Consider the following 10,997-nt stretch of genomic DNA (forward strand, 5'->3'; position numbering starts at 1 on the left):
TGATCCTTTTTTTTTTTTCTGTTTTGGGGGAAGGGAGTTACGAGCTCTCTCTTCTTGCCACCTCCTTTCTAAATCTAAGAAAAAAAGAGTAAATGATTCTGGCAATATGGACTTGGGAGTGAATTCAGATGTATGTTTTGAAACTAAAGAAATGAGTGAGTGTGTTGCTGTGTTGTGTGTGTGTGACGTAGTTGCACTTGTTGGAAAAAGGTTTGTAAGTGCAGCTGAGAGTATAGACTTTGGCCCATAGATAAAACTGTTGTGCATTAATAATGCTCACCAGATGGCTTCTAAAATTGACCTCATTGATGAAATTCATTTTGGAAATCTACTAATAATGGAGCTGGCATCTTCTTCTTCTTCTTTTTTAAATCTTATTTCAATATAGTAGCACAACTATTTAATTTTATATTTGAAAAAAAAAAGAATAGGAGTAAATAATATTTTAGCAAAGAACCTTGTTGCAAAAGAAGTGTACGAGGAAATAAAGTGTGAAAGGTATTTTTGTAAACATACATTTTTTTAATAGACATTATGCAAGATTTGTTATTTCTAATATATCAAACCAAACAGTGTATAAGAAATAATGCAGACATAGCTAATGTAAACATTACTAATACACCATATTTTGCATTATTCTTATACACTCTACCAAACGACCCCTTAGTGTAAAATTTGATGTTTTGAGCTCCAACCCACACCAATCACACCTATTCACTTTTTCAATATTTTAATATTATTTCATTATACAAGCTTTTAATTAAACATTATATAAATTGTATGTTTTAATTAAATCTCTTGTATATTTAATTATTTTTTATGTAATATTTTTATAATATTAATTTTAGATATAAAATTTAGCTTTCTTATAAAATAATTTTTCTATATATGACTTTTTAAAAAAAATTTAAATTTATGTTAATTCTATTATAAATTATAATTGGAGATAACTACAATTAACCTTCACAAAAATTAAAAATGCAAGCATTGCTCATTTTGAACTACGTAATGCATTAATAGAGCATTTTTGGGCGTATCGTAGTGATCTTGAAAGTTGAATATTTATGTAGAATTTAAAATATTTTTTTCAATTATGTAATGTTTATTTAATTGTATTTCATTAATGATTTCACTTTTATTTGTATTATCCATTATTATGTATAATGTATAATATTTGCTAGCAATTTATATTTATTTAAAAAATTATGGTACAAAATAATTTTAAATATAACGATTATAAAAGAAAATAATAATATATATGGTGAATGTTTTAGAAAGAATTTGTTTTATGAAATAAAAAAATGTAAATGAAATAAGAAATAATAATATAATAATGAAAAAAGAAAAAAATATTTCTTTTTGATATAAAATTTGATATTTGTGTTGGAGATAGAATTAGGGGATAGCCTTCCACTTGGACTTTAATCCCTTACAAGTCCACAAAATAGTTTTAATAAAATTGGTGCAAGAGACAAGCTGCTTCATATAAATGTCTATGCTTTAAAATTTCCATACTATAAAATGAACAAATTTTAGATTGATTGCGTATTTACATTAAATAACGCTTAATCAATGAAATTACTAAATATTGAAGATCCAAAGACACATCATTCTAATCCTAATTCACCTCAGACTTTATTTATAGTCAGGTGCATATTCATCAAATACACTTATATATAATCCCAAATTATATCATTACAAGCTGAGACAATGGTGACAGTGGAGGCACCTCAAAGATACCTTTTTCATCCCAAATCGTCGACCAACTTGACGGTGTTAATGGAGCTGCTGCCGCTGTTGGGACTATTCTTTCTTCTTCTTCTATTTTCCTTTCCTTGTTGATAACTAATTGCTCTGTTTCTCTCACCCTTTTACTCCCTGCTGTTTTAATCTCAACATCATCATGATTTTGTTGCTTAAAGTTAGCAACTTCAAGTGGGAAATTCAATATTGCTTTGCTGCCTCTAAGCTTAAACGCCGCCCTGTCATATGCCTTGGCCGCATCCACTGCAGTGTCGAAGGTTCCTAACCAAACCCGAGTCCCCTTTCTATTTGGGTCACGAATCTCCGCTGCAAACTTCCCCCAAGGCCTCTGCCTAACTCCCCTGTAATGCTTCTTCTCACTCTCAACTTTCACTTTCTGTACCACAACAGGTTTCGCGGGTATCGCAACGTTCAGAGATGGCTTGCGTTCTTTGAAGTTACTCTGTTTCGAGCTCATAACATGTGGTTTTGCCTTAAATTCGAAGAAACCATCATACTCTGTTTTTGAACTAGCACTAAAGAAGCTTGATATATCATCAAGATTTGAACTTTGAGTTGTTTCAAAAGAGAAACAACTCTTGTCCACAGATTCACAACTTTGGGAATAGTTTTCCATGAAAGCAAAATCATCAAGAAGATGTTGCCTAATCAAATCAAGTGAAGTACAAGTCTCTTGTGGAGAACCCATTTTTTTAGAATTTAAAAATGGAAGTGAAGAGGAATGTAAAGTTGTGAGTTGAGTGGAAAAAAAGAGTGTGTTGAGGGTTGTTTATAAAGAGTGTAAATTTGAGGATTGACAAGAGGTTTCCTATGAGGCTTCTAAGGTGGAGAGAGGAAGCATCATGTGGGGTAATCTATAAACCTTTATTTTTACTGTTTACTGTTTAGACAAATTAAATACTACTATGTTATAATATTATTATTTCAAAGAAATCATGTGGGACAACAGAGTGATGATGCTTGCTTTGTTTGTTTCTCTTTTGATGTTTTTCTTTTTTTCAATAAAAAATTGGGTATTGATGGATGAGTCTTATCTCTTCCACCAAGAGTTCTATTTCTACGTTGCTTCTTTTTTTCTTTTTTCTAAAATCTATTTAATAATGAGAGAAGCATCGACAATATTTATGAATTTAGTGTAAATTATTAGTTTTGTTTTTAAATTATTGATAATTTTGATATATTCCTGAATTGCCACATGACATAGCAAGTTGCCTCAAATTTTTGTAGAAGCACAAAAGTTTTAATAAAAGACCGAGTGAAGTGTTGAAAACACCCCTACACTTGACAAGAATTTAGAGGTGTATTTCATTCATGTGCAAGATCGAAGGCTTATTTAAGTTCAATTAATAAAGTGTATATATATATATATATATATATATATATATATATATATATATATATATATATATTGTTCACTGTTTGGTTTGGGTCGGTTATTGGTCAAAACCAAAACCAAACCAATTTAATTGGTTTTAAAATTATGAAAACCAAACCAAACCAAATATAATATACATTTATCGGTTTTGGTTTTGTTTGGTTCGGTTATTCAGTTATTAACCATATATAAAAATAAAAGAAACAATTCATTCAAAACGTGAAAAAAGTGACAACAATCAATTCAAACAAAAAAATAGTTAGAATGACTGGCATTACAGAACTTTCGATCATTGAATTTACTGAATTAAACTTCAAAATTCACTATTTTGGCATAGAAGGAAGAGACAATGACATTTTCAGTCCCACAAAGAATTTCCATAGACACTCATATACATGAAATAAATAAGAAAAATGTTCTCACCTTGGATATTTTTTCTTTCATAAGTAAATTATAAATAAATTTTGATGAAACATATATAAAACCTTTAAAATTGTTTATGAATATAATATATTATGTATGTATAATAATAAAATTTATGTATATAACTTGTTGGTTCAGTTCGGTTATTTCTTCGATTTTTTCCGAACAAAATCATAATCAAACCAAATACTATCGGTTCTTAACAATCTAAAACCAAACCAAATACTATCGGTTCTTAACAATCTAAAACCAAACCAAACCAAAACCCAAATTAAATCGGTTTGGTTTGGTTTTTCGGTTTGGATAAGTTTTTATGCAAACCTTGAACACCCCTATATATAGTTCAAAAGTAAAACTAACAATTTGTGCCGAGTTTTGGCTCGTTACAATACTTCTCAATCTCTTATTTTTTTATTAATTGGTTAAATAAATTGTATGTTGGTATATTTTTAATTAGAACTTTTTATGGTCATACAAATGCTATGATATATTTAAAATCACAAGTTCAATTTTTTTTTTAAAATAATATAAAATAAGATAAAATTTTTTAAAAATGTTATACCGGATCAAATTATGACAAATAAAATGAAATTGAGGAGTAAATATTATAAACAATATATGAACGTAACCTCTAACAAGGGGAAAAACTTGAGATCTTTTTTATTTTACTAGATGGACACATCTGAATCGAAATTGTTCAGATTTCAACAGATTAGGTGAAATTATTACTACTACTATTTATATAAAGAATCTAAGAGAGAAGTAGGATACTGAGAATACTACAAGTAGATGTTATGTAACTTTTAGCACAATATAATATATGAAAAATGTTTCTTTTAAATCAGTGAATATTATTTTAACACAAGTTGCATACGAAAATGGACTTCCTTGTTTTTATTCTTCTGAAAAAGACGTATTTTATATATATGTTAACGGGTAATAATACAGAATGTGACCTTTTTTGAAGGGTCATTAATTTAATAATATAATATAAGAGAAAAGAGTTAAAATGTCTTTTATAAGTACACAGAATTTATAAAATTTGTCCTTCGTTATGTGTCAATCCTACGTTATTTAGTTGAATCGAATATGCTCTTATAGTGACATAATTTGATATATCACTCTCTTCCTCGTTCTTAAACCATTACAATATATTTTTATTCGAAGCCTAGCCCCTCTTCTAAATTTCTCAACGCTACTTAAGTGGATTTAGTTTTTTTCCCACTAATTTTGATAAATTCCGAGTTATGTTATTTTGATGCAATGTAGATGCATTTTATAGTTTGAGGAATCTAATGACAAATTTGGCGGTTTGATGAAATGTTAAATAATTTTTCCTTTTTCATCACATATTTATAATTATATCTTTTTCTAGATCTTCTAATTTAAATTACAGAAAATGTTACTTTAAGTTGGTTAAAAATGGTGTAGAATGTGCTCTATGTGATGTTCAAATTGGTGAAAAAATATCACTTCACATCTGCCGTCCTACAATTTAATTAGGGGGAAGCTACTATTTAATTTGGCACACATGATTGATGATGATGAGAGGTTGTAATAACATTGGTAAGAAAATGAAATTCAACCGCTTATATGATTATATTTAACTACTTAAAAAAACACGGAAATTATTTATGAACTTCGTCGCTGGTTTGTCGCTATTTAGCTCGTAGCTAATGAAAATATGTCAAATTGGTAACAAATTTTGTTGTTTAGCTACAAAATTTGTTTGTAGCTAAATTCCGATTTTTTTAAAGTAGTTTTGAATGAGAAATATATATTCTTTGCCATAAATCATTTTAGATTGAGTTTTTTTGTTTATTTTTTCCAACAAAAAAATTGATCTGCTTTTCAGAAGAAAACAAAACACACAGAATGTACTACTAGTCTGTTCCTCACTAAGAATTTATAATTAATGGATATTTAATGGTTGCTTGTTTGACTAATTTGGCTAATGTATATTTCCAGGAAAGTCTATTTTAACACCTGCAAAGTAGTGTATAGTCCTGTTAATTTTCAAAGCAAAGAAAAAATGAATATACAACTGAAAATAGCTATATCACCCAATCATTACACAATGAAATTCTTTCGTAGACTGGTCATCAACCAAATAAGAAAATATATAGTCAACATTATATTGTGTTAACAATAGAACTACAATGTGTAATGGGGTCTAGCCATTCCAACTCGTTCAAAATAACCTAAAGCACAACATCCATATCTAAGAATTGTGTTCGTAAAGAAAGGTTACAATTTTTTGTTTAACCTTCCTATATGTGAAGAACGCTCCATAACCATGGCTTAATCATCCATAGACGCAGCTGAAGAAGAGATCAGAGAAGAAGATACAGATTGGGGAAGACCAATTAACTGATTTTCATTATGAAGATGGTACATATTTATACAATGAGAAAAGTGTCAAACTAGTGTGTTAACACACTAACAGAAAGCAACATAATTGACAACTGGCTAATTAACTATTCTAACTAATTAATTGATTATACTAACTAACTAATCAGACCAGTATTCTACTTAACTAAATCATAAGACCCCCCCCCCCCCCCCCCCCCTCAAGTTTGAGGTGTGGAGAACACTGATAACTTGCTCAATGTTGTAGAATGTTTGACTCCAGTCAATGTCTTAGTTAATATATCTGCCATCTGATTATCAAAGCTTATGTGATGTAAGGAAATGAGGCCTGTTTGAAGCAAATTTCTCACAAAATGGCAGTCAACTTCAATATGCTTAGTGCGTTCATGAAACACTGGGTTTTGAGCTATATGTAGGGCAGATTGACTGTCACAGTACACTTCAATAGGTACAGGCAATGGCAATGTGAGTTCTGTTAATAATCTGCTCAACCATACTAACTCACCTGCAACTTTCCTTAGAGCTCTATACTCTGCTTCTGCTGAAGACAAAGATATAGTCTCTTGTTTCTTGGACTTCTAGCTGAGTGGACTGTTGCCTAACAAAACAATATAACCACTTACTGACTTCCTGGTGTTAGGGTAGGTAGCCCAGTCAGAGTCACAATAAGCTTTGACATCATATGATTGTTCCTTGTACATGAAATTTTTTGGGGTGGGGTCAACATTGAGATACCTTAGTATATGAAAAGCTGCTTGTAAATGTGGTTCTCTAGGGTCCTGCATAAATTGGCTGAGATATTGTACACCGTATGATATGTCCATCCTAGTGTTAGTCAAGAAATTCAGCTTCCTAATAAGCTTTCTATAAAACAATGGTTCTGACAAAGGATCTCCTTCCTTGGCATAGAGCTTTACTGCAGGGTCAAGTGGGGATGTACAACTGTTCATGCTTGCAACCTTGTAACTCTTTAACATGTCAAGAACAGATTTCCTTTGAGAGATAATAAGACCATCATCTTTGTAAAGAACTTCCATCCCAAGGAAATACTGTAACCTCCAAAGTCCTTAATCTTGAATTTGTCATAGAAGAAGGTTTTGAGTTCTTCAATTTCAGTAACACTTGTGCCTGTTAGAATCACATAATCTACATAGACATCAACAAAAATGTTGGAATTTTCAGACTATTTATGAAACAAAGAATAGTCATTCAATGAGTGAGTGTACCCCTTTACATACAAGGCTTTAACTAATTTGGCATACCACTGTCTGCTGGCTTGTTTCAGACTATATAGGAACTTGTCTGCATACCATCCTTAGCTTGTGCACTACTAAGCCTGAGGGAACCTCCATATATACCTCTTCATGTAATTCTCCACGAAGGAATGCATTGTTTACATCAAGCTGAAATATATTCCAACCCTTCTTTACAACTGTGGCTAGTAAAGCTCTTACAGTTTTCATCTTGATTACTGGTGAAAATGTCTCTGTATAATCAACCCCAGCCTTTTGGGTGTATCTTTTAACTACAAGTCTTGCTTTGAATCTCTCAATAGTCCCATTAACTTGTGTTTCACCTTATAAACCTACCTACATCCTATGACCTTCTTGCCACTAGGTAGATTAACAAGATCCCAAATGTGATTTATATGTAATGCTTCAAACTCCTGTGTCATGGCTCGTTGTCAGGCATGGTTCATAGCAGCCTCCCTATATGAAGAAGGTTCATCATCATTACTGACATTTCTTACCGTTGTTTGACTCTCAAGTGCCAAGACTTCAAGTGGTACATGTTGGTGTTTAGAGAAGGTAGTATTTAGGGAAATATTTGAATTCTGTAACTGTTTAGCCATAGTCTTGGGCAAAACATAATCATGAAGGTATGTGGGCAATTTATGTGGTCTAGATGGTCTGCTGGAGGCTATATGTTCAGGATTAGAGGGTTGAATGGTAACATGTGAATTAGTTACATGATTAGGTGAAGTATGAGATGGAAGGTCACTTGCATCAAGTACATCATTTTCAACATGTTGCACAGTTGGTGATTCAATGTCAATATGCATGGTATCTGTGAAAGGCACATAGTGCAAGACAAAAGGAAAAAAAGAGACATTATGAAGAACAACAAAAGGAAAAATGTGTTCTTTAAAATAACATCCCTAGAAATGTGTATCTTTTTTATGGTTAAACTGAGAACTTTGTAGCATTTTGATCCAAAAGGGTAGCTTATGAAGATATGGGGTGTGGTCCTGGCTTGGAATTTGTCCCTATGAGGTTTTGGAAGAGTATGATAACATAGGAAACCAAACGTTTTCATGTGGGAATAGACTGGTTTAGTTTTGTACAACAACTCATATGGACATTTGCCTTTCATATGAGAAGTAGGAAGTCGGTTGATAATGTATGTAGCACACAGCACACACTCACCACAGTATTTGATAGGCAATTTGGATTGAAAAATAAGATCCCTGACAGTTTCTAACAAGTACTTGTGTTTCCTTTCCACTACCCCATTTTGCTGTAGTGTGTAGGGACAGGTTTTCTCATGAATTATTCCCTTTGTTATAAGAAAAGTTGAGGTTTCTGCATTTACAAACTCAAGGCAATTGTTAGTTCTTATGGTCTGAACACTAGTGTTGAATTGGGTCTCAACCATGGACATGAAATTTTTGATAACTACTAAGGTGCTACTTTTACATGTTATTAACTGAGTCCAGGTACACTTACTGTAATCGTCAACAAGTGTGACAAAATAACTACAATTATCATGTGTCATCATATGGATGGACCTCATAGATCTATGTGTAACAATTGAAATATTTTAGTAGAGGTATGGGTGTTGTGAGGAAAAAGTAGTCTTGTTTGTCTTGCCTTTGGGCAAATGTTACAAAGAAAAGGTTGTTTGGCTGAAAATTTTTCAGATATAGACTTGATCTCCCTTATTTTCACAAAAGGTACATGTCCAAGTCTATTATGCCATAACACATTCACATTATCACAAGCATGAGTCATAAAGAAAGCAGAAAAATCAGGATTTTTATTGAGTTGAACACAATGTTGAGCACATGTACTATGTTTACATGAAGGAACATGAAAATAAACAGACTTAACATTGAAAAATCTTGAGATTTAGAATTGAAAACATCTTGACTTGGCACACAACCAGAAGTGGAAGTGGCTGAAGTAGCACATGTAGCACCAGGATAATTGGGCTTCATCAAACACTTAGAACATAAAAAATATAGTCCATCTTTTGCTTCACCAATCACCAGAGGCCTCTTCATTGAAGGAGCCTGCAGAATGCATGAGGATTCAGAAAAATACACAATACTTTTAGGTATGGATTTTGAAAGGCAATTAATTGAAACAAGATTGTACTTAAAAGAACGCATATACAACACTTCACGCAGAACAATGTTTGATGCAAGTACCACATTATCAATTTTCACAACTTTCACCTTGTAACCATTTGATAAGGTAATTAATAAGGGGCAAGGAAGATAAGTAATGTTTGTTAAGAATGTTATGTCAAAGGTCATATGATTAGAGGCTCATGAGTCAAGGATCCAAAGTCAATTTTATTATGAGAGCATATGCATGATAATTTGCCAAAATCAATTGTGGAGGTACATGCTATCATACCTGCAAAATTCACATTACCAATAGTAAAGGCATTGTCCTTTTCAGCTTGAAACTGTTGTAACAACTCCACAAACTGAGCATACTGTTCTCTTGTCAATTGGGGATCTGTATCAGCATGAGTTCCCATGTGCCCTTCTTCTCCTGAACAACAACCACCATGGACATCATCCATAAGACCTTTTCCTTTGTTGAATCTGGGATTTTGATTGTTGCCTCTGTATCCATTATGATTAGATGTGTTTGAATTCTGATAATTGTTTGTTTGTGGATTGTTTGTCTGTGGATAGACATGTAGCTTGTAGCATTTGTCCCTAGTGTTCCCTGGTTTCTTGTAGTAGTCACATATAATATGAGTCCTGGTGACAATATAGGAATTAGTCTGAGAATAATTAATTATGAAATTGGGATTTTTGTTGCCTGTAGAAGAATTATTTGCCCTCATGGACCTAAAAGTACTTGCTCCTGCTGAACCATTTGTATTAAAAGCAACAGATTCCATGACCTTTTTCCTTGAATTACTTGCATTCAGAGATGTAGACTTCATGAACACTTGAGCATTATGTTTAATTTCTCTCTGTTTTTCATCCTGCACCAACAAAGAAAAAGTTTGTGCTAGGGAAGGTAGTGGATTCATCATGAGGATATTCCCTCGAACTACAGTGTAAACCTCGTTCAATCCCTTAAGGAATTGTATCAATCTCCTATCCTGCTCTACCTTGAGCATACTATCCTTAGCTCCACAAGTATAGTTACAACTACATTGAGTTTTGACATGCAATGTGGTTAATTCTTCCCACACCCTTTTTCATCCTAGTGTAGTAGGTAGTAATGTCTAAAGTCCCATGTGACAACTCATTGATCTCATGTTGAACCTGATACAACTTTACACCATTGGTTTGATCATATCGATTTTTCAACTCCTTCCACAATTCAACTGAATCGGAAACATATTTCACACTTTCTGCAATTTCCTTAGACAGAGAACTGAGAATCCAGGAAGGAACCATGTCATCACATCTTCCCCATTGACGGAAGTGTGATGTTCCTGGATCAAGCCTTTTGCAATCACCATTGATAAAGCCCAACTTATTCTTAACCGACAAAACTCTAAGAACATTTCGTTTTCGTGATCTATATCCTACTCCATCAAAAAGAGTTTGAACAAACGATACACCTGGATTATCCGAAGGATGCATATACAAAGGAGAACTGAGATCTTCACCACTAACACCATTGATGTTCACAGTATTCTCATTTGAAATAGAACCACTTTTAATCACCATTGTAAATTCAAATAAAAAACTCACAGAAGATGAATCGAGCTAAATGAAGAAATGCAGCGGGAAATAGAATGGATCCAAAAAACCTCAATCTAGCAAGTGATCAAAATACAACACATGAGCAGAACAAAAATCTAAGATGAA

General features: G+C 32.5%; 2 protein-coding genes across 2 annotated transcripts; both read right to left on the bottom strand.

Moving 5' to 3' along the window:
* Positions 1-1,503: 1,503 nt before the first annotated feature.
* LOC125860206 (ethylene-responsive transcription factor 5-like) lies at positions 1,504-2,483 on the bottom strand. Its single transcript, XM_049540118.1, has one exon. It carries the CDS (start codon positions 2,450-2,452, stop codon positions 1,688-1,690), a length of 765 nt encoding a protein of 254 aa, XP_049396075.1. The 5' UTR covers positions 2,453-2,483; the 3' UTR covers positions 1,504-1,687.
* A 5,133-nt stretch (positions 2,484-7,616) lies between these two features.
* Positions 7,617-10,856, bottom strand: LOC125859209 (uncharacterized). The gene is made up of 4 exons (XM_049538911.1): positions 10,446-10,856; positions 9,574-10,159; positions 9,201-9,224; positions 7,617-7,999 (listed from the first exon to the last, which is right to left on the bottom strand). Exons 1-4 carry the CDS (start codon positions 10,854-10,856, stop codon positions 7,617-7,619), a joined length of 1,404 nt encoding a protein of 467 aa, XP_049394868.1.
* Between the last annotated feature and the right edge of the window lie 141 nt (positions 10,857-10,997).

This window comes from Solanum stenotomum, chromosome 3, assembly GCF_019186545.1.
Source record: "Solanum stenotomum isolate F172 chromosome 3, ASM1918654v1, whole genome shotgun sequence".
Taxonomy (NCBI): Eukaryota; Viridiplantae; Streptophyta; class Magnoliopsida; order Solanales; family Solanaceae; genus Solanum; species Solanum stenotomum.

Bases quoted from the DNA above. Each gene is read 5' to 3' on its own strand.
- LOC125860206 (XM_049540118.1), bottom strand. From the start codon at position 2,452: ATGGGTTCTCCACAAGAGACTTGTACTTCACTTGATTTGATTAGGCAA.
- LOC125859209 (XM_049538911.1), bottom strand. From the start codon at position 10,856: ATGGTGATTAAAAGTGGTTCTATTTCAAATGAGAATACTGTGAACATC. The intron at 10,160-10,445 runs GTTCAACATGAG...TTGTTGGTGCAG, and splicing joins ATGGTGTAAAGTTGTATCAG to GATGAAAAACAGAGAGAAAT. The intron at 9,225-9,573 runs GTATGATAGCAT...TGCATTCTGCAG, and splicing joins TGGTAATGTGAATTTTGCAG to GCTCCTTCAATGAAGAGGCC.